Below are 24,157 nucleotides of genomic sequence, written 5' to 3'. Positions count from 1 at the left end.
TGCCAATCCATGAGCATGGGAGATCTTTCCATCTTCTGAGATCTTCTTTAATTTCTTTCTTCAGAGACATGAAGTTCTTAGCATATGGATCTTTCACTTCCTTATGTAGAATCACACTAAGGTATTTTATATTATTTGTGAATATTGTGAAGGGTGTTGTTTCCCTAATTTCTTTCTCAGTTTGTTTATCCTTTGTGTAAAGAAAGGCCATTGACTTGTTTGAGTTAATTTTATATCCAGCTACTTCACTGAAGCTGTTTATCAGGTTTAGGAGTTCTCTGGTGGAATTTTGGGGTCACTTATATATACTATCATATCATCTGCAAATAGTAATATTTTGACTTCTTCCTTTCCAATTTCTATCCCCTTGATCTCCTTTTGTTGTTGAATTGATCTGGATAGGACTTCAAGTACTATATTGACTAGGAAGGGAGAAAGTGGGGCCTTGTCTAGTCCCTGATTTTAGTGGGATTGCTTCCAGCTTCTCACCATTTACTTTGATGTTGGCTACTGTTTTGCTGTAGATTGCATTTATCATATTTAGGAATGGGCCTTGAATTCCTGATCTTTCCAAGACTTTTATCATGAATGGGTGTTGTATTTTGTCAAATGCTTTCTCAGCATCTAACGAGATGATCATTTGGTTTTTGTCTTTGAGTTTCTTTATATAGTGGATTACATTGATGCATTTCCATACATTAAACCATCCCTGCATCCCTGGAATGAAACCTACGTGGTCAGGATGGATGATTTTTTTGATGTGTTCTTGGATTTGGTTAGCAAGAATTTTACTGAGGAATTTTTGCATCCATATTCATAAGGGAAATTGATCTGAAGTTCTCTATCTTTATTGGGTCTTTCTGTGGTTTACGTATCAGAGTAATTGTGGCTTCATAGAATGAATTAGGTAGATTACCTTCTACTTCTATTTTGTGGAAAAGTTTGAGAAGAACTGTAATTAGATCTTCTTTGAAGGTCTAATAGAACTCTGCACTAAACCCATATGGTCCTGGGCTTTTTTTTGGTTTGGAGACTATGAATGACTGGTTCTATTTCTTTAGGGCATATAGGACTGTTTAGATCATTATCCTGATCCTGATTTAAGTTTGGTACCTGGTATCTGTCTAGAAATTTGTCCATTTCATCCAGGTTCTCCAGTTTTGTTGAGTATATCCTTTTGTAGAAGGTTCTGATGGTGGTTTGGATTTCTTCAGCATCTGTTGTTATGTCTCTTTTCATTCTGATTTTGTTAATTAGGATGCTGTCCCTGTGCCCTCTAGAGAGTCTGGCTAAGGGTTTATCTATCTTATTGATTTTTCTCAAAGAACCAGCTCCCATTTTGGTTGATTCTTTGAATAGTTCTCCTTGTTTCCATTTGGTTGATTTTGCCCCTCAGTTTGATTATTTTCTGGTGTCTACTCCTCTTGGGTGAATTTTCTTCCTTTTGTTCTAGAGCTTTTAGGTGTGTTGTCAAGCTGCTAATGTGTGCTCTCTCTAGTTTCTTTTTGGAGGCACTCAGAGGTATGAGTTTTCCTTTTAGAAATGCTTTCATTGTGTCCCATAAGTTTTGGTATCTTTTGGCTTCATTTTCATTAAACTCTAAAAAGTCTTTAATTTCTTTCTTATTTCTTCCTTGACCAAGGTATCATTGAGGAGAGTATTGTTCATTTTCCATGTGAATGTTGAGTTTCTATTATTTATGTTGTAATTGAAGATCAGCCTTAATCCATGGTGATCTGATAGGATGCATGGGACAATTTCAATAATTTTGTATTTGTTGAGGACTGTTTTGTGACCAATTATATGGTCAATTTTGGAGAAGGTACCATGAGGTGCCTAGAAGAAGGTATATTCTTTTGTTTTAAGATAAAATGTTCTTTAGATATCTGTTAAATCCATTTGTTTCATAACTTCTGCTTGATGTGTTGTTTTTAATCATTTTGTTTAAATACACAGATTGGTCCCTGAGGTACATAAACACTATATTGTATGTCATGCTTCCTATATAGCAATTCACCACATCCAATAGTGCAGTAGGATTCTGATTACAACTCTTCCATGCTAATACATGTTATTAAAATTTTTATAACATTTTTTTGTGCATGTGTATGTGTCCATATGCCAACCCTGTATAGAGCCAGAAGAGAACTTGTGGAATGTGTCACTTTTCTCCTTTTATCATGGAACCCAAGGATCAGACTGATGTCTTCAGCCTTGTCAGCAAGAGTATTGGCTCATTGAGTCATATCAACATCTTTTCTGATAAATTTTTAAATCTCTTAATGTGTGCAAGGCATATAATGTAATCATTTATATACTATCTTATGTACTTCCACCCTTGTTTTGAAAATCATACAACAAATGCAAGTGTAGAAAGAATGGGTTTACTGTGTTTCATAATTTTGTGGCTACAATCCATCATGATGGACATTAAGTTTCAGTAACTTATGGCTTTGTGCTCATAACCAAAAAGAAGAGAGTGATGTGTTCTGATGTACAACTTGTTTTCCAGGCCTCAGATTTTGGATATGATCCTTCCCACTATTAGGCTAGGCCTTCCTGTATCATTTGACCTAATCAACATAATGCTTCACTGCCTTGGTCAGAGGCTTCTCACTAAGATACTTTAGATTCTGTAAAGTTGGGTATTAAAAGCTGACCATTACAATTACAGTTTTCTTTCATCATACTGCCAAAGCGAAATTCCCTGTTGTTGCTGTTTTTTTTCTAGTAATGTGGATATCATATGAGCCCTAAAGTTTAAAACTACAGCTTGATATTCCATATCACTTCAATTTACTACCATTATAATTTAAATAACATTCTCCATTAAAGAACCCAACTTAAAACAATTATTTGCTTTCTTTTTATTTATGTACACAAATAAATAAAACAAATTTCTCTTTTAGTAAAGTTTTTTTGTTTGTTTTGTTTTTGCTTGTTTGCTTGTCTATGTAACAGAATCCCACTGTGTTGCTTAGGCTGGTCTTGAATTCATAATTATTCTTTCCTCAATTTCCCTAGTTCTGGAATTTCAGGAATAGAATGTGATCCTTGGCCAAGTTCACTTCTTCAAGCTGAAGAAATGCGATTCAGTTGCTTGTTGCTTCTGCAGAGTAGACAAAGAATACATAGATGATAAATATATTTATTCCACAGAGAATCCATTCCCTCACTTATTCCTTATTGCCAACCATGTTCTTGCTAATCCCCCATTGACATCCACTTGGAGTCTTTATGGTTTATAGAGGAGATAAAAAGATACACCTCAAGACAGAAATGATATAAACACTAATAAATATATGGGCATAATCTAACTTACTTCAGTAATTGTTAAGTTAAATCTTCTACCATTTATTGTTGCTTTTTGGGTGTTTACCTTGTTTTTTCTATAACCTTTATCATTTGTTTGATTGTTTGAGGTGATAAATGGAATCTAAATGTTTGGACATAAAACAAAAATGTGCCAGTAGTCAATAAACTAGGCCAATTAAGAGACCAACTTGAATAAGTCCAAGCATTCAGGTCTCTAATAGGAAATATACTTACTGTTCTCAGTTGCCAGGAAAGAGGTAGAAGTATCTCGTCAAGGTTGCCCGATCAATGGTGGGCATCTGGGAATGAATACTTGCCTTTTCAAATGATTGTTGCACCTAAAACCAAAATAATGATGTGTATTATATAAGCTTCAATATTCACAGAAAACATGCTTCATTGCAGTGCAGAAAACTATAGGGATGAAAAGAATTTAGGAGTTGTTGGGATGAGGCTAACGGAAAGTCTAACTCAACATTACTACCTTACCCCATGTGAGATTGTTATGCTCAAGTCACAGGGAGCCCAAAGACCACTGAGGAATCAATTCTGATGCAAACACACAAGGGTTTTGTCTTAGGGTTTTAGTGCTATGAACAGGCACCATAACCAAGGCAAGTCTTATAAATGACAACATTTAATTGGGGATGGCTTACAGGTTTAGAGGCTTAGTCTATTATCCTCAAGGCAGGAGCATGGCAACATCCAGGCAGGCATGATTTAGGAGGAGCTGAAAGTTTTATATCTTGATCCAAAGGAAGCCAGAACAGACTGAGCATTCTCTGGCAGCTAGGAGGAGAGTCTCCAAGCCCATCCCCAGAGTGACACACTTCCTGCAACTTGGCCACATCTTCTAATAGTGCCAATCCCTGAGCTGAGCATATGCAAACCATCACATTCCACTGCCTGACCCCCCATAGACTTGTTCAAACATGAGTTTATGGGGGCCATACCTAGACATAGCATAATGCAAAATACATTTAGTCTAACTTCAAAAGTCCCCATAGTAAAAAGCAGTCTCAACAGTGTTAAAAGTCAAAAATTCAAGGTCTCTTCTGAGATTCAATCAATGACTTAACTGTAATCCCCAAAGCAAAACAGGAAACCAGCTGGGCAAACTCCAAGCTCTGAAGCTTTATGTCTGATGTCAATATGATCTTCAGATCTCTAATTCCCACGCCCCACACAAACACCTTTTTTTTTTTTTTTTAAATCTTTGTTGATTGCAACAAACATCTTTCACCAGGGCAGTTACCACTCCCTATTTATAAGCTTTTCTTAACAGACGGACCATGATTCTGGTATCTAGATCATCTTGGGGTCTCCAAGGCAATTTCAGTGTTGCAACTTATTGTTTCAATTCCTGGGATCCACATGTGATCTTCTGAGATCCTCCAAAGGGTTAGTGTCACTTTTCCAACTCTCTCATCTATAGCTCTGGAAACTCAGCTGGATCCACTCCACTTATACTGTTCTTGGTGATCATCCCATGGTACATATTGGAAATGCTGAGATCTTCCACTGCAACTAGGTTTCACCAATTGCCTCTTACAGGCTCACTTGTTGGTGCCAAACTTCAGCTTCTTTGTATGATTCCCTTCAGTCCTGGGCCTTCAAATGCAACTGAGGCTGCACCTTCACCAATGGCCTTCCATGGCCTCTCACAGTGTCAAGCTTCAGCTATTCTTCATGATGCCTTCGGTCCTTCAAAACTAGTACCATCTGGGTGACTCTTACACATTACAAAGTACAGCTGCAGCACGATATACAACCTTGGCGATCTCTAGAAGACAGCTTATTTGTGCTCTCAGAAAACACTTCCCAGAAGATTTCAACTCAGTGATGCTGGTATCTTATTAATCACCACTAATTTCTTAGTTCCAGCTAACCAGCATCAATTGTCCCAGTAGTCACTTCTATTCTGGACTCTAAAGCCAGAGCCATGTAGACAAAGTTGTTCAGTTCTGCTGCTTGCTGAGGCTGGAACATGGCATCCCTTATTCTATTACATTGTCTCTTCCTGTTTTCCAACTCTTCCACTGCCTAAATTTGGCAATCCTGTATCTTGCTTTGTAGATTGATCTTTAGTTTAGAGATCTGTATGATTGTCTCCTGGAATTAAAGGTGTGTATCACCATGCCTGGATCTAAATTCAGCTGGGTAAGTTCTTGCCTCAAAGTCCCACTCCCTTAATCTGCTATCTTCTAGAACACAGGAATCTGTTCCATTGCACTTCCTGGTGCTGTTTAATACTCAAACCACATATTTAAAATGTTTCTTTTCTAAGTTCGCAGCTTGTCTTAGGTTATCTCTATGTACCTTGATCCTGCTATTGTATCCTGACTGTTGTTAAAGGAATGGGAATTGTCATAGGATGTTTGCTTAGGTGGACTTCGTGATTTTCTTTCTGGACTTGGAGTTTAACCCCGGTCTTGCACAAAATGGAGTTTCTTTGTAAACAGAGTGGTTGAGCTTTATAAAATTACTCTATATAGAAGTGGGCATAATATCTAATCTGAGATCTTCCAATCTTCATTCCCTTTCCCTTCTATTCACAAGAACTCAATTTGGAAGATGACCTACTTTTAAGCCCCTGGCAGAATGAGCTTTCACTGAAGTAAATTAAAATCTCAGCTACTTCTTTTTCTTAATTTAATTTAATTTTTTACTTATTCACTTTATATACTGCTCATTCCTCCCTTTACACCCTACCACAATTTTTCCTTCAGTCTCCCTTGCCTTATCCTCTGAGAAGGTGGGGACCCTCATGGATATTCCTTCATGCTGGTACTTCAAGTCTCTGAGAGGCTAGATGCTTCCTCTACCACTGAGCCCAGGCAAGGCATCCTAGGTAAAAGAAGATATCCCACATACAGGTCACAGCTTTGGGATAGCCCCTATTTCAGTTGTTCAGGACCTACATGAAGACCAAGCTGCACATCTGCTACACATATGAGAGAGGCCTAGGTCCAGCCTAAGTATGCTTTTTTTTTTCCTTGCACTAACCAATCACATCCTACTCATCATAGAAGGCTAATACAATACTTAAATTCTCCCAACTAAAATACGCAAGAGCCAGATTATTTTACCACAAAATTCTATTAGACTTCCAAAGAAGAGTTAATGTGGATACTTCTCAAATTATTCCACAAAAACAGAAGGAACATCACCCTATCCATTTTACAGTGCCACAGTTACTTAGGATTGAGCACAGGGTCCCCAGTGGAGGGGTTAGAGAAAGGGTTAAGGAGCTGAAGGGGTTTACAACCCTATATGAATAACAACAATATCAACCAGACCCCCCAGAGCTCCCAAGGACTAAACCATCAGCCAAGGAGTACACATGGAGAGATCTATGGCACCAGCCACATATGTAGAAGAGAATGGCCTTGTCTGGCATCAATGGTAGAAGAGGCCCTTGGTCCTGTGAAGGCTGGATGTCCCAATATAGGAAAATGCAAGGGCAAGGAGCCAGGGTGAGTGGGTAGGTGGGTAGGGGAACACCCTCATAGAAGCAGGGAGAGGGGGATGAATTAAGGGGTTTTAAGGAGGGAAACCAGGAAAGGGGATACCATTGGAAATGTAAATCAATAAAATATCCAATAAAATAAAATCAAGCAACATAAAGGTTGAACTAAAAAGGAGAATTACAGACTAGTTGCCCTATTGAACATAGGTCCAAAAATTCTCAACAAAAGTTTCACAAACAGAATCCCATAACATATCAAAACAATCATCCATAATGATCAAGTAGACTTCATTTCAAGATGAATTGATAGTTCATTATATGTAAAGTGATAAATGCAATCTAATACATAAACAAACTGAAAGATATAACCACAAGATTCTCCCTACATGATCATCTCATTAGGTACAGAAAAGACTTTGACAAAATCCAACACCACTTTATGATAAAAGTGTTAGAGAGATTAGAGATACAAGGAACACACATTAACACAATAAAGGCAGTTTACAGCAACTCAACTTAAATGGAAAAAATAAAACACAATTCAACTAAAACCAGGAACAAGACAAGGTTGTCCACTCTCTCCTTGGCTATTGAATATAGTATTTCAAGTATTATCTAAAGCAATAACACAACTGAAAGAGATCAAAGAAATGCAAACTGGAAAGGAAGAAATCAAAGTGCCTTTATTTGCAAATGCTATGATCACAAAAATTCCAGTGGCTTATTCCTATAGTTGATAAACACTTTTGGTAAAGCATCTAGATACAAAATTTCCTTATAAAAATTAGTAGCCCTCCTTGGTACAATGATGAATAGACTAAGAAAGAAATCAGAGAAACAAAACCTTTCACAACAGTCTCTAAACTATATCTTGGGCTAACTCTAAACTTTAAAAACATTAAAAGAATTTGAAGAAGTTATCAGAATGTAGAAAAATCTCCCATGTTCATGAGTAGGTAGGATTAATGTAGTTAAAATGGTCATCCAACGAAAGTAATCTACTTATTTAATGCATTTACAATAAAAATTCCAAAATATTGACCTTGAAAGGGCAAGTGTCACAAAGCTTGTTAACACACACACAACACAGGATAGTTAAAACAATCCTGAATAATAAAAGACCTTCCAGAACTTAATTTGTATTTCAGAGGTATAGTAATAAAAAAATGCATGGAATCGGTAGAAAAACTGACATGATTATCATTGGAATCTAATTAGAGGCCAAGATAGGATTCTACATACTTATAGACACCTGATATTTTACAAAGAAGCTAGAAATGGCAAATTGGATAAAAGATAGAATCTTCAACAAATGTTTGTCTAACTGGATGACTACGTGTAGAATAAACCAAATAGATCCATACTCATCACCCTGCACAAAACTCATCTCCAAAGAAATCAAAGACCTCAGCATAATACTGTAGGTTACTCTGAACCTAAGAGAAGAGAAAGAAAAGGGCCAGCCTTGAACTGACTGGCCCAGGACTTTCTGAACTGGACACCATTAGCACAGGCAGTAAAGTTAACAATTAAGAAATGGGAACTCATTAAAGTGGGAAGCTTTTCCATGGTAATGGACACTGTCATTTGGAGAAACCAGTAGCCTACAGAATGAAAAATGATTTTTATAAAGTCTTTTTTCTATATATCTAATTGAGGAGGGTTAGTATACAAAATATCCATATAATGTCCTGCCTATAAGATATGCTAACACATCATGACATACAGTTTGAGGACTAACCAACCAATAAGTAATTTGATTCAAGTCTTACTCCATGTAATGGGACCAATATCTGAAATTGAGACTAGATATGCCAGAGAACTAGAGTAAAACTCAGTGCTACATTTTTCAAAGTCCCAAACCAAACCAAACAATAGTTAACCTCACAAACAAACAAGCAAGTCAATCATCAGCACAACAATAACAAAACAAAAAACAAACAAGACCCAACAAAGCCCACCACCACCACTACCACCACCACCACCATGATCACCAAAATTCTACTTCATTCTATTTATTTACTACCTTATTTTATTTGTTTTATCTTTTTTTTTTTTTTTGGAAGCCTGTTTGGAGTGATAGAAAAGAAATGGTTCCAACTTGGAAGTGGGGGAAGGAAGCAGGAGGAATAGAGCAAGGAGAAATCACAATCATTATCTAGGAAATAATCTACTTTCAACTAAAAAAAATAACTGCCTAAGTTTTTCACAAATACATAGTAATGTCGTTTATAATTTTGGATATATATCCACTTATCAGTGAGTACATATCATGTGTGTTATTTTGTGATTGGGTTAACTCATTCATGATGATATCCTCCAGATCCATCCATTTTCCTAAGAATTTTATGAATCCATTGTTTTTAATAACTGAGTAGTACTCCATTGTGTAAATGTACCAATTTTCTGTATCCACTCCTCTGTTAAGTAACATCTGGGTTCTTTCCAGCTTCTGATTACTATAAAGAAGGCTGCCCTAAATATAGTGTAGCATGTGTCCTTATTACATGTTGGAGCATCTTCTGGGTATATGCCCAGGAGTGGTATTGCTGGATCCTCCAGTAGTACTATGTCCAATTCTTTTCTTTTGTTCATGTTATTAATCTTCTTTCTTTCCAAAACTAATACTTCTTATGAGAGCGACCAGGATTTATTCTGATAATTCATAAAATGCAAGATTATAATTTATATTTTTCTAATCTTTTTAAAGGTCCACGGTGATATATTGACATCTTTTTCTGAACTGTATTTTAAACATGTGAAAAAAAAGATACCATTTTATTTTTCATGTCTAACTATATTGAAATGTAAAATGTAAAAAGCGAGTATAGTAAAGTCTTTGTGAACATATAAATGAGCTGCAAAGCATTCACCTTCAGGAATATATCAAAGAGATGACAAGAGCAAGCATGTGTCCGGAAACAGGAAATGAGTCTGGTGATGAAGTAAGAGCCTCTTGTTTTGTCTCGGTAGGACAAGTGATCTGTGAAGACAGAAAGTGTCATATATTGCTTTATGGAGTTTTTGTGCTTTATTTATTTTTTTTTTAGCAGAGCCTAGCAACATGCAGTGAAGGGAAATATAGATATGCCCACACTACCTCGTTTTGTACAGTAACCCACTTCCTACTGATAGATAACATTTATGATGTTTATAGATTATGTTATTGTGTTTTGTTGATTCTTTCTTTGCTTTTTTTACTATATAATTAACAAAATACTATACAGAACCAATATTTGAGGTACAGAAGATGAATAAGTCATAGGGTCTGCTGTATTTACATGTATTACATTTGCATCACCAATAATAATACTGATCTGTAAAGTGTGATCAGTAGGTTAGATGTATAATGTTTTCATACAAAATATGCTCAGTAAGGAAAATACTTAAGACTGATATAATTTGAGAAGAAAGAGGTAAGCAGATGTCATACACTGTCCCCATGGTGTCTTACATATATTTTCAAATTCATTAAGTGTAGACATTAAACCTGTGCTGTTTGAGTTTATCAAGTTTGCCTCCACAAAATAGTTTTTTAAAACAAGCCATGAAAAATATACATATTCAAAAAGAAGATATAAAGCACCTTAGGAAACACATACAGAGATCAAAAGCTCAGCAATATACTCCACCTTGAGACCTGTGAATGTCTTTTCAACAACTTCTTTAACAGGATACCCCATTCCTAGTGGACCATGTCATAAAATTGGTATATCTAGAATTTGGCAGGATGTTGGCCAAAATGACCTTGGGGCTGAATATTTGAGAAGAAGCAGATAATTCTGTGATCTATAACTTTTTATGTAAGAATGCTAAAATAATTTGATTAAAAGAAATGAATCAAATCAATCATGTATGTTAAAAGCTGTGAAGAGTATCCCCTGGACCCGTGGACTGGAATATATGTATCTTTCACTATACAATTCCTTAATTATAGTAAAAGGCCAGTCTTGAAAGTTGTGTCTAGGAGTAGATGTCCTCAAAACAAAAATATGATTTAGTTAATGTAAATTGTTACCCTCAAAATTTGTGTTAGACCTTTGCTATATAAAGATGTCTTTTGACCTGCAAAGCTATATGGTTTAGAAAATACATACGTGGGGTTGTAGAGTAGAAGGCAATGAAGTCCTTCTCCACGTGGCTCAGCTGGACAGCATCAGCTTCCATATTCCTAGGTAGATCTACACCTCTGCACAACTGGGGTTTTGAAGACTCTCTGATCCACATTTCTCCAGGGTTCCCTGGGGAAAAAAAGTGCAATCTAGCACTGATCACACTGAGTAAGATTTCTAGTTTCCTACCTCAGCCATTTTAAGAGCTCATTCAGATCAGTTTCACATATACATGCACACAAGCACTGTAAGTAGGAGCATATGCACGCACGCACACACACACACACACACACACAGACAGACAGAGACAGAGCAGAGAGACAGAGACTGAGAGAATTTCTTTTCCTCTAGGATCATTGAGAAATGTTACATGATGAGAAAAAAATAAAGGCAGAGTCATAAAGTTGTAAGAACATGTTTACTAAAAGCAGCAGAGGAGTTTTAGATCTGCTTCATTTTACACCACTTGGCTATATAAAAGTTATTTCTACTTTAGTTACTTATAGGCCCATGGCTATATGAATTCAAAGTCATATAGGCCTATCTGCATCCTACAATTTGGTTGTGATAGTACACAACTATAATCCCAGCTCCCAAGAGACTAAGGTAGGAGATTACTGTAAGTCCCTGACAAGTTGGAAATATACAATGAAACTCTGTTTCAATGTAAATAAAATAAAATAGACAATAGACATATGTATGCACCCATATGTATTGTTTTACTATTCATCATATCCAAATTGTGACATCAGCATAGGTACCCATTAATAATTGAATGTATAAGAACAATGAGGTTAATATGGACAAAAAAGCATTATGCAATGAAAACAGATCCAAATTTTATTATTTGAATGTAAATGGTTTAAACTTGGGGTCATCATGTTAAGCAAAATAAGCCAGATTGGGAAGACAATTTTAGATGATTTTACTTAAATCTAGTTTTATATTAGTTTTCATCTTTTTATAGATTAAGAACTAAAGAAACACACAAAGGAGAAAGTGAAAATATTTCAATAAAAGATATGGAGGAGCAAGAGAGGAATGGAGAAAGCGAAGGTTGGTAGGGTATAGACTGATCAAGTCAAGTGTAAGTGTATAGAATATCAATGTATTTATGACATTTTATATTACCTGTACAAGATAAAGTAAAAGACAGAATTACATATGAGCATGTTCAGGTATTGAATTTTTACATACTGGTTTATTCATGCAGTGACTGCAGCAGGAATGTAACACAGTGTACCTTCACACATGAACACATTTCCCTTGACCATGCTGCTCTCATTTGCCTGGACTCCCTCTATTTCTTTTCACTCTCCATTTTTGCTATATTCCCCAGCTCTACGATCTCAATTCCTTATTTACAAACACTCTTATATCTTCAGATCACATTTTTATACTTTTGTCTAGTTTCCATGTATAAGAAACTGAAAAATAACATTGGACAATCATCATTCTGTGATTGATTCATCTTGCTTAACATAAAGATATACAGTTCTATTTTTATTTTCCTTCAAATTTCAGGAAATTATTTTTTATGGTTTTATAGTACCTAATTATGCATAAAGACATTTTCTTTATCCAGGCATGTGTTGATGGTTTCCTAGGCTAATTGTATAATTTGCTATGTCCTTAAAAAAACATGAGTGTGAGGGATATTTTGAATGGTAATCTTGGTGAGTAGTAAATGTATTATACATACATTTTATATACTAGCGACAAACTTAACAAATACATTGTGATATTTGGCCATTGGGCTGTGGGGTCTTCCACTGGAATCTACATTTCCTTTTCTCCCCAAAGCTGGAATGTAAATGGATATTCTGTATATGTTTATTACAATATGCTGTAGATATTATTGATTCCCATTTGATTTAGTATAACTTGGTGTTTCACTCCTTATTTCTGTACAGCCCTATTTTCTGTTCATTAGTAAGAGTAGGGTACTGAACTCAGATACAACAATTGTATTGTCTTACTTTCAAATATAAATTGCAAAATGATAATACAAAAACCACAAGTATAATAAAAATAAAACCATTTTGCTCTAATATTTGTGTACTTGTCTCAATTGACTTGGGGATTCTGGAAAAGTTCTTAATCACTTCTACTGGATAAAAGTTATATGAAAATCTTTCAACTAACCAGGCAAATTTTTGTAATGGCATATTTCCTATTAGATCCATTAATTTCTGAAAACTAAATAGAAATTAAGAGTAAAGTTATTTCTTCTAGACACAAAACCCATGTGGCATTACCCTGCCAGCACCTGCATAGCCAGCAGCCTGGGAGTTCGTGGTTCCACCAAAGAACTTACCACCTCTGCAGGCCTGCACAATGATGACTTTGGGTTTGTCTCGTAGACCTGGACAGTGGCAATTGTTGAATATCTGATAGATGGTATCATACTGTAGCACATCTGGAGTTTTTTCACTGTGCATTGTTCCACAAATGCCATGCAGTGTGCCATGAGACATTAGCACCAGGAATGTGCTGTCTGATGTCTGGTGTTCTGAGAGTGCAGCAAAGTCTTTCATCTCTGACTCCATGCCCTGGAAAAATTGATGACTTCCTTTAGTGGGATGACGTTAGGATAAATCTTAACCTCCTCATTTCAGTAAAATCAACATTGGAAATTTACCAAAAAATCGGATACTTTACATTTCTTCTTGCACCATGCAGTCTAGATGTAGCTTATGCACCACCTCTCAACTTGAAAGTCTCTCTGCTCATACCTTTTCAGAGCCCCTTGCTCTCAGTATATGCATTTCAGCATCTTCATTAATTTCACTAAGGCTTTCTGATGGTCTCATCTTTTATTACACTCTACTTTCCAACTCCCATCCCTTTCCTTTAGCACCTCTCAGTTTGAATGAATGTGCATTGAATTTTAGTTATTTAGATAAACACATACACCATTCTTTGAAGTTTTTATTATAGCTGATTGTCATTCTCTGTGCTACATTGTATAGCAAAATGTGGATTGCCTGCCTCCTATTCAGTGCTTGCTACATCATCATGTTCTGCCACTGAGTCTCAGTTGCTCCTCTTTGGAATTAAAAATACTGCATAAACCCACACTGCCAGGCACTTTTTTATGGTACATAAAATATTTGAAACTTAAAAAAGCACAGATTTCATTTACGTAATTTGACTATTTTGATCTCTCTCTCTCTCTCTCTCTCTCTCTCTCTCTCTCTCTCNTCTCTCTCTCTCTCTCTCTCTCTCTCTCTCTCTCTCTCTTACACACACACCTTCACCTGAGTTTCTCCTTAACATTATAATGCTCATCTGTGAATAAAACTCTTCCTGTTCCCGTACAGGATGTTGCAGTGGCTCTTACCTCAGCTGTAAGCTCCTCTTTCACCACCACATCATAGCCTAAGTCTTCAAGAAGGCCTTTCATACCAATGATGTCAAAGTTAGCTCCATACCTCAGTGAGAGATATTTGAACTCTGTATTGCATATGATAAGAGCCTTTCGTGTACGGCCATTGGCCTCCTTTATTGGGTAAATCTGTTTAAATTAGACATACAATGAATTTGATTTACTTGAGTTGTTTGAAAGCCTAATTGATTATCATAAGTATTGCTTCCTTAAGGTCTTATATAGCTTCATTCTCCCTCAAACTATAACTGAAAGATACTGTCTGTATCCTTCTCAAGGGCTAAAGACAGAACAAGAATATAACTGGGATAGTTATACATGTCTTTAAAAAATCCAGGCTAATTATTACTCTCTTTCCTAGTACCTAGTCAAATTCCCCTAGAATGTAAGGGTTAGCTTAACTATAAAATCCAAAGGTATCAGTTCATGTCAAGAAAATTATTTTAAAAAATTACATTTACTAATCTTATTATGATACCAGTTTTAGTATATTAATATTATATTCTATATACTGTAACAATAAACCTTCTTCAGTATTTGTGTTTTTTAAACCAGTATACAGATAACTATTAGTCAACTGTGTTGTTTTATAGATATTTTGATACCATGACTGCAGATAAAATTTTCATAATTCATGAACAGGAGAGAAAAAAATAAATAAAATAATTAACACCATGATTTTTTTCTCTGCATTAAAAGAAAAATTGACCTTGTTTATAATCAAAATCATAATCTATAGCAGTTATATCACCATCTCTTGGGCTCAGAGGTATAAGAAATTGTCTTTAGTATGAACAATTGGTTTGGTGTCTCTATTTCAACAACAAAGGAGAGTACTTCTTGTGTCTTTTCTCTGCAAAGCCTTGTGAACTCTTCAGGGGAACAAAGCTTGAGAGTGTTCAATGATTCTTCTGGTTCCTCCATTTCCAGATTAGCTGTAAAATACATCATATGATGTAAATGTTTCAGTCTGATTTAGATCCCTCATTTGTTGGCTGGGCAGAATGGTCTAGAAGAAAACTAAGTGAAGATAGCACTTTGATATATAACAATTACTATAGGTAATCAATAGCACAGGATATTGTACAACTAAGATAGCGGAAGGAGATGGTTGAGGTGAAAAGCAGAACAGCCCATCAATGAGACCCTGAGTTCTGGTAATTCTTGGGAGAACACCATTGTAATTTGGGATCAAACCTGACTTCCACTCTCAACAACTTTAAATTTCTGATGATTTTAAGCCTCATCCTTGTTCATTTCAACTTTACCTTTACCATATAATTTACTTACCAGAGTGTTATCTACTAAAAATTACTTTAATTAATATTCCAGTTTAGCTTCTCTAATATCATATAAAATAAAAGGAAAAACAAAGACATAATTTTAGTAATACCCTTACTCTTCGGTGCAATGCTTCACAGATTTTTGCCATTTTGGCATGCGTTACTATGCACATGTGGCTCCTAGCTACTGTCTTGGAGGGGAAGAAATTTGAAAACAATAGGAATGTAGATAAATTTTTAATTTTTGATTCCTATAAACTGATAAGATACCCTATTAATTAATATAACAAGTAAGGAATTCCTGAAATTACTAAAAGTATTTTGAACACCTTCCTCCAATTCTAATCCTTACTGGACATAATATTTTTTAGTTTAATTTTATGCTTGAGATTCTTTCAGTTTGTGTGAAAGCATCTAATTGGCTTAATGAGAGAAGACTGTTTAGTTTTACACGTGTTCATTTCATTTAAAAAATGGAACATGTGCTCAGAAGTATTAACTATGCAGGCAGTGTTCGGTGAGTATGTAGTCTAGAAAATTACCTTGGATGAGAGCCAGCATTTGGGAAGTTGTATTCATGGCTTGACTATGTTTCTAGCTTTGGAAAAACATGAGAGACAGTATTAGAAGGCTCCCATTTTCCATAAGCTAAAACTGATGAGAGCCACAAAATTTATAAATTTTAGGATTAGTGTTCCTTTTTATAATTGTCAGATGACTAGCTATTTCTCAAAATAGCTTGAACAAAGGACTTTGCTTTTTTACCACGTTAGAATCTGAGACCTACCTATGAAAGTCAACACACTTTCTAAAGTATTATCTATTTTGGAGAAAAGTGATAGTGACACAAAGATTAGAAGACCAACGCAAGTGTTGGGCCTGAAAATTGAACAGATCATGAGCACCCTGAGCTGTTGTTCACAGTACATTCTGCTCTTACCTTCACCCTGGTGGCTGCCTGTGTCCACACTGAGGAGTGTCTGGAGAAGCATTTCACCTAATTTGCTGTGTTTCTTTTTCATGGCATCTACAAAAACCCAACGCTTGTCACTGCGTTCAGCATTGTTAAATTTTTGTTTATCTTCCTCCTTTAATTTCAGTACATTGCTTTGTACTAATTTTTCTAGGTACTCCGTAAGGACTTCTTTGCCCAGCTCTTCCAACGCCTTAAGTGGTTTGTCAGGGTGTTTGTTTTCTGTCAGAAACAAAAGACTTGTTCAAGTACAACCCAGGTAGAGCTTGGAATCAACTTAGTCTTTGTGAGCTAACAACTTTTCTAAAAAAAACAAGCTCTCTTTTCCCATTTACCAAGAAGCTACATGCCTCTTTCATTGTACCTGGAGAACTGGGTTAACCTTGCAAGTTTGCAGCATTCTATGCTTATTAGGACATCACTATGCAGGCTTTTCAGTAGCTGCTTCTCTTTATTGTATAGCATTGGTCATTCATTGGTTTGATTTTTACCAATCTCTTGGTCAATTTTGAAGAGAATGTGTGCTTTTGGGGGAAGGCAAAGTTCTTCTCAAGACAGGAAATTCTTCTCACTAGTCTGTAGTGTCACTCTTTTGTGTTTAGTTCAGTTAAAGCAGTATGCTTTTTATTCTAATTATATTAAACTTATATTGTATTCAGGTGTTTGTGCCTAAATGCATTAATTGATTTATTTATAAACATTAATTATAAATAAATGCATCAAAATTTCTAATTATTTCATTTTGTTCATAAACAGAAATTAGAATTCAATATATTAGAAATATTAATATTCTGGTATAGCAAAATTAAGAGTTATATATCACTCCTTAGCATGAATACATTTTTATAGGGTAGTAAAATAGAGATATCAAAGTACCATTTTTAATTTTAGTTTTTAAAATAAGATTTGAGCATGAAGTATATATAAAGACAGAATATTTAAGTAATTTTCACTTAAGATTACCACATTAATTACTTAGTGAAAATGTCAAAATAACTTTCACATCAAAATGGCATAGTCAAAGAATATTTATCTACATAGTAAACAAGGACTTTGGCCCAGATCACAATGCTTATTTTCTTTATTGTGTTGTATGTTCTTTTCAGTATTTTCTGGGCATTTATTCTGCAAAAAAGACACATAGAAATTATAATACATAAAAATTACTGAAAATCAGTTAACTCAATAGGTATAACATTACTGTACACTAATGACTAAATGTGGAAGCACCCCCCCCCAAAAAAAGCAATAAAAGACAGCAAAACCACTGTGAGGTAAAATGTGTAGGTTGAGATTTTGTGCATATTGATATACCAGACCTTCACAGTAAGCCTGTACAGTAATAATATTACTTATTTTATGATCTTCACAAATAAATATAAGATAATATTAGTTCATTAACAAGTTACTATAAAGTATACAAATTAAGATAATACATACTCAACCATTTCATAAGCTCTATAAAAATAAAAATTTGCTGATTTGCCATTGCACCAATTAGTTTAGATGAATGTTTTTCCAAAAATGTCACACACAAAAATCTTTGTGAAAAGGATATTAGTAAGACACCCTATACGCAGAGAACTTAGCTATTAATTGATCAAATCATAAAAATACTATAAATTAAACAGAACATGGTAGCTCACATATTAGAGACATCTTTTATAACAGCATATGGTGTTCCATGTCATTTGGTGAAGAGATACTTGAAAAGATACTAATAATATGTTCCAGGACACTGAAAAGAGGAAAAACTGTGTTTAAAGTGTCTCTATTATATAGAAGAGATGAAGAGATGTTGGTCTTGAATGGTAGTCTATAAATGTCATCTCACACTTTGATAATGTAAATAAAACTCAGGTTAGTGTTGAAGTATCTATTTGGCCTGAGCTTTGGTCCTCTGTTATAGTAATTTTTATATTAAAAAGAAGAAGAACAGTGCTGAATGGGTGATCAATAGTAGGGACTAAAGAGATTAAAATTATAAAAAATCTATACATATGTGTGTGTGGCATGTAATTCGCAATGTTTAACATCATATTCGATGGCCACAAATAACCTAATTTTTACTATGACCAGAAAAAAGTTACTCTCTATACTTTTGTTTCATAAAATATTGAGAATTCTAGAAATCAGAAAAAAAAATGGAAGCAGCTGATACTAGAGAAACAGATTGGGTCTTATAAACAGAAACTTCAAGCATTTTACAAAAGCTATAGAAACTGATAGGTGTAATGATTTTCACATCAGAATTCTCAAACTTGGAAAACTGAGACAGAAGGATGGCTACAGGTATGAGGCAGCCTTGGATATATAGTGAGAACCTGTTTCAACATTCTTACCACATAATAATAATGATGATGATGATGATAATAATAATAATAATAACAAACTACTTATTCTACTAGTAAATTATATGATTTAAAAATTAGCTATCTCCCTACTCGGTCATCTTTGGGAAGAGAGGCCCCTTGGTCTAACAAGCTTTATATACCCCAGTAGAGTGGAACGCCAGGGCCAAGAAGTGAGAGTGAGTGAGTAGGGGAACAGGGTGGGGGGAGGGTATACGGGACTTTTGGGATAGCATTTGAAATGTAAATGAAGAAAATATCTAATAAAAATATTTTGAAAAAGGGAAGAAGGCCTTTTCAATTCATTTTTACAAAGCTTGCATCTTTTTTATAAGTTTGTGTATGTATATGTGTATGCTATGATATATAAATAAAATTAATAAAACTAACCCCTCCCCCCCCAAAATAGCTTTCTCCAATGGACTCTCATTGGATATACAAACCACACTTAAGGTTTATCACATGCCCAGCTGTTAGTGTCCAATACAAAATAAATTCAAGTGTATATATTTTGACATTTTGTTCCATATTGCTTTTTTACATTACTTATATTTTGATTATATTATAGCTTTTCATTTTATTTTTATATTATATTTATTTGTGTGCATATGTTTTTTGTGCATCTTTCTATTTTTTTTATTTTCTAGTTAGATTTATTTTGCTTGACATTTTGGGGGGAGGTTCTTTTGTTTTTGGTTTAGAAAGAGATAGGTTCATTCCAGGAAGCACCCGTCCTAGACCACCTTGGATGCAAACTCTGTGGACAGTCCCACGGTTACCAGAGGACTCTCCACACCCAGATTCTTAGGATCATTGGTGAGTGAAATTCAACATATGTTCCAAAAAAATAGTGAGGGGCCTGTACAAGCAGGAACAGGGTCACAGGAAACCCATCCAACCAGTCGTTTGGGTTCCCTCTAGTCAGCGCCAGCTCCAGGCCACCTTGGGTTCAAAGTCAGCACAGCAGATGGTTCCACAGTCCCCAGAGAACTCTCCATGCCGCAGGAGACCTAGCACACCCAGGATCTTAGGATCACTGGTGAGTGGAACTCATATTGGTCCCAAAACAATCGTGAGGGGCATGTGACAGCAGAAGCAAGGGCACAGGAGCCTCCGATTGACCAGCGGATAGAGTTCCTTCTAGTCGGTGCTGGTCTACCTAGGTTTTGAATACAGCAGACAACCCCATGGTACCCAGAGGAGTTAACACTTCCAGGCACTGTAATATGACAAGGATCTTAGGATTCCAGGATTCCAGGATTCCAGGATTCCAGGATCCCAGGAGCTTGGTCACACCAGGAACTCAGGGTCTCAGAGGAAGCTTGACTGCTAAGAACTCTGACACACCCAGAATCTCAGGTTCACAGGATCCCAGAATCACAGGATCACAGAGAAAGCTGGGCTCTGAGGTATTTGGAATCAACCTGGATTATAAGAAAGACAGGCTCCAATCAGATATATTGAGGGCAGCAAGCATTTGAGATAATCAGATGGCAGGAGGCAAGCATCAGAACAGAAGCAACAGAAACCAAGGTTACTTGGTATCATCAGAACCAAACTCTCCCACCATAGCAAGTCCTGGGTACACCATCACACCAGAAAAGCAAGATATGGACCTAAAGTCACTTCTCATGATGCAGATGGAGGACTATAAGAAGGAAATAAATAACTAACTCCCTTAAAGAAATATAGGAGAACGTATCCAATTAGGTGAAAGAATTTGACAAAATCATTCAGGATCTAAAAATGGAAGTAAATCAATAAAGAAATCACAAAGGGAGACCACTCTGGAAAACCTAGGAAAGAAGTCAGGAGACATTGATGCAAGCATAACCAACAGAACACAAGAGATAGAAGAGCAAATTTCAGGTGCAGAAGATACTATAAAAGGCATTGACACTACAATCACAGAAAATGCTAAATGCAAAAAGATCCTAACCCCAAACATCCAGAAAAGCCAGGACACAATGAAAAGACCAAACATAAGGACAATAGGCATAGACAAGAAGGAAGATTTTCAACTTAAAGGGACAGTAAAGATCTTCAACAAAATTACAGAAGAAAACTTCCCCAACCTAAAGAAAGAGATGAACATACAAGAAGCCTATAGAACTCTAAATAGTTTGGACCAGAAAAGAAATTCCTCCTGTCACATAATAATCAGAACAACAACAGCACTAAATAAAGACAAAATATTAAAAGCAGTAAGGAAAAAATGTCAAGTAACATATAAAGGCAGACCTATCACAATTATACCTGACTTCTCACCAGAGACTATGAAAGTCAGAAGATCTGGGCAGATGTCATACAGACCCTAAGAGAACACAAATGCCAGCCCAGGCTACTATACCCAGCAAAATTCTCAATTACCATAGATGGAGAAAGCCAGATATTCCATGACAAAACCAAATTTACACAGTATCTTTCAACAAATCCAACCCTTCAAAGGGTAATAAAGGGAATACTTCAACACAAAGAGGGAAACTAAGCTCCAGGAAAAGACAAGGAAGTAATCTTTGAACAAACCAAAAGAAGATAGGCACATGAACAAAATTCCAACTCTAACAAGAAAAATAACAAGAAGCACCAACAACTTTTCCTTAATATCTCTTAATATCAATGGACTAACTTCAGCAATAAAAAGACAGAGTAACAACAGGCTGGATACGTAAACAAGACCCAACTTTTTGCTGGTTACAGGAAACCACCTCAGGGACAAAGACAGACACTACCTTTGAGTAAAAGGCTGGAAAACAATTTTCCAAGAAAATGGTCCAAAGAAACAAGCTAGAATGGCTATTCTAATATAGAATTAAATCAACTTTCAACCTAAAGTCTTCAAAAAAGATAAGGAGGAACACTTCTTACTGAACAAAGGAAAAATTTACCAAGATTAACTCTCAATTCTGAATATCTATGCTCCAAATGAAAGCACATCCACATTTATTAAACTAACTTTGCTAAAACTCAAATCACACATCACACTTCACACAATAAATAGTGGGACACTTCAACACCCGCTTCTCATCAATGGACAGATCCTAGAAATAGAATCTAAACAAAGACACAAACAGAAGTTATGAAACAAATGGATTTAACAGATATCTACAGAGCATTTTATCCTAAAACAAAAGGATATACCTTCTTCTCAGGACCTCATGGTAACTTCTCCAAAATTTACCATAAAATCAGTCGCCAAACAGGCATCAACAGATACAAAAATATTGAAATAATCCCATGCACCCTATCAGATCACCAAGGACTATAACAACATTTGTAATAGAAAACCCACATATACATGAAAGCTGAACAACACTACTCAAAAGTAGCTCAGTCAAGAAAGAAATAAAGTAATAAATTAAAGACTTTTTAGAGTTTAATGAAAAAGAAGCCACACATACCCAAACTTATGGGACAAAATGAAAGCAGTCCTAAGAGGAAAACTCATAGCCCTGAGTGCCTCCAAAAAGAAACTAGAGAGAGCATACACTAGCAGCTTGACAACACACCGAAAAGCTCTTGAACAAAAGAAAGTAATTTCACCAAAGAGGTTTAGATGGCAGGAAATAATCAAACTCAGGACTGAAATCAACAAAGTGGAAACCAAAAGAACTATACAAAGAATCAACCAAACCAAGAGCTGTTTTTTGAGAAATCAACAAGATAGATAAACCCATAGCCAGACTAACTAGAGGGCACAGGAACAGTAACCAAATTAACAAAATCAGAAATGAAAAGGAAGAGAGAAAACAGAATCTGAGGAAATAAAAAAAAAAAAAAAAGATCAAATCCTACTAGAAAAACTATAATCTACAAAACTGGAAAACCTGTATGAAATGGACAATTGTCTAGTCAGATACAGGTACCAAAGTTAAATCAGGATCAGATTAACAATCTAAAAAGTTCCATGTACCCTAAAGAAATAGAAGCAGTCATTAATAGTCTCCCAAATATAAAAAGTCCAGGACCAGATGGGTTTATTGCAGAGTTCTATCAGACCTTCAAAGAAGACCTAATTCCAATACTCCTCAAGCTATTCCACAAAATAGAAACAGAAGATATTCTACACAATTCATTCTATGAAGCCACAATTACTCTGATACCTAAGCAACACAAAGATCCAACAAAGAAAGAGGACTTCAGACCAATTTCCCTTATGAATATTGATGCAAAAATACTCAATAAAATCCTCACAAACTGAATCCAAGAACACATCAAAACGATCACCCATCATGATGAAGTAGGCTTCATCCCAGGGATGCAGGGATGGTTTAATATATGGAAATCCATCAACATAATCACTATATAAACAAACTCAAAGACAAAAGTCACATGATCATCTCATTAGAAAATCCAACACCAATTCATGATAAAAGTTTTGGAAAGATCAGGAATTCAAGGCCCATAACTAAACATAATAAAAGCAATCTACAGCAAACCAGTAGCCAACATCAAATTAAATGGAGAGAAACTCGAAGCAATCCCACTAAAATCAGGGACTAGACAAGGCTGCCCACTTTCTTCCTACCTATCCAATATAGTACTTGAAGTTCTAGCCAGAGCAAGTTGACAACAAAAGGACATCAAGGGGATACAAATTGGAAAGGAAGAAGTCAAAATATCACTATTTGCAGATGATATGATAGTATATATAAGTGACCCCAAAAATTCCACCAGAGAACTCTTAAACCTGATAAACAGCTTCAGTGAATTAGCAGGATATAAAATTAACTCAAATAAACCAATGGCCTTTCTGTACACAAAGGATAAACGGTCTGAGAAAGAAATTAGGGAAACAACAACCTTCATAATACTCACAAATAATATAAAATACCTTAGTGTGACTCTAACCAAGGAAGTGAAAGATTTGTATGATAAGAACTTTGTGTCTCTGAAGAAAGAAATTGAAGAAGATATCAGAAGATGGAACGATCTCCCATGCTCATGGATCAGCAGGATTAATATAGTAACAATGGCTATCCTGCCAAAATCAATCTATAGATTAAATGCAATCCCCATCAAAATTCCAACTAAATTCTTCACCGAATTGAAAAGGGCAATCTTTAAATTCATCTGGAATAACAAAAAACCTAGGATAGCCAGGCGTAGTGGCGCACGCCTTTAATCCCAGCACTCGGGAGGCAGAGGCAGGCGGATTTCTGAGTTCGAGGCCAGCTTGGTCTATAAAGTGAGTTCTAGGACAGCCAGGGCTGTACAGAGAAACCCTGTCTCAAAAAAAAAAAAAAAAAAAAAAAAAAAAAAAAAA

The 24,157-nt window shown here is 35.6% G+C and overlaps 1 protein-coding gene across 1 annotated transcript in view; it reads right to left on the bottom strand.

Annotated features, from left to right (window-relative positions):
* Positions 1-2,931: 2,931 nt before the first annotated feature.
* The window catches only part of LOC110301962 (caspase-4), a 26,522-nt gene continuing 5,296 nt past the window's right edge, over positions 2,932-24,157 (bottom strand). The window contains exons 2-9 of the mRNA XM_021172688.2: positions 16,508-16,762; positions 15,122-15,219; positions 14,240-14,413; positions 13,214-13,448; positions 10,882-11,025; positions 9,658-9,767; positions 3,550-3,653; positions 2,932-3,109 (exon numbers count right to left, since the gene is read on the bottom strand). Of these exons, the coding sequence (XP_021028347.1) occupies positions 3,555-3,653; positions 9,658-9,767; positions 10,882-11,025; positions 13,214-13,448; positions 14,240-14,413; positions 15,122-15,219; positions 16,508-16,762 (1,115 nt within the window). The 3' untranslated portion in view covers positions 2,932-3,109; positions 3,550-3,554. The remainder of the gene's footprint in view (positions 3,110-3,549; positions 3,654-9,657; positions 9,768-10,881; positions 11,026-13,213; positions 13,449-14,239; positions 14,414-15,121; positions 15,220-16,507; positions 16,763-24,157) is intronic.

The sequence above is a fragment of the Mus caroli genome, chromosome 9 (genome assembly GCF_900094665.2).
Source record: "Mus caroli chromosome 9, CAROLI_EIJ_v1.1, whole genome shotgun sequence".
Lineage (NCBI taxonomy): Eukaryota > Metazoa > Chordata > Mammalia > Rodentia > Muridae > Mus > Mus caroli.
This window is presented reverse-complemented; position numbering and strand designations above follow the sequence as displayed.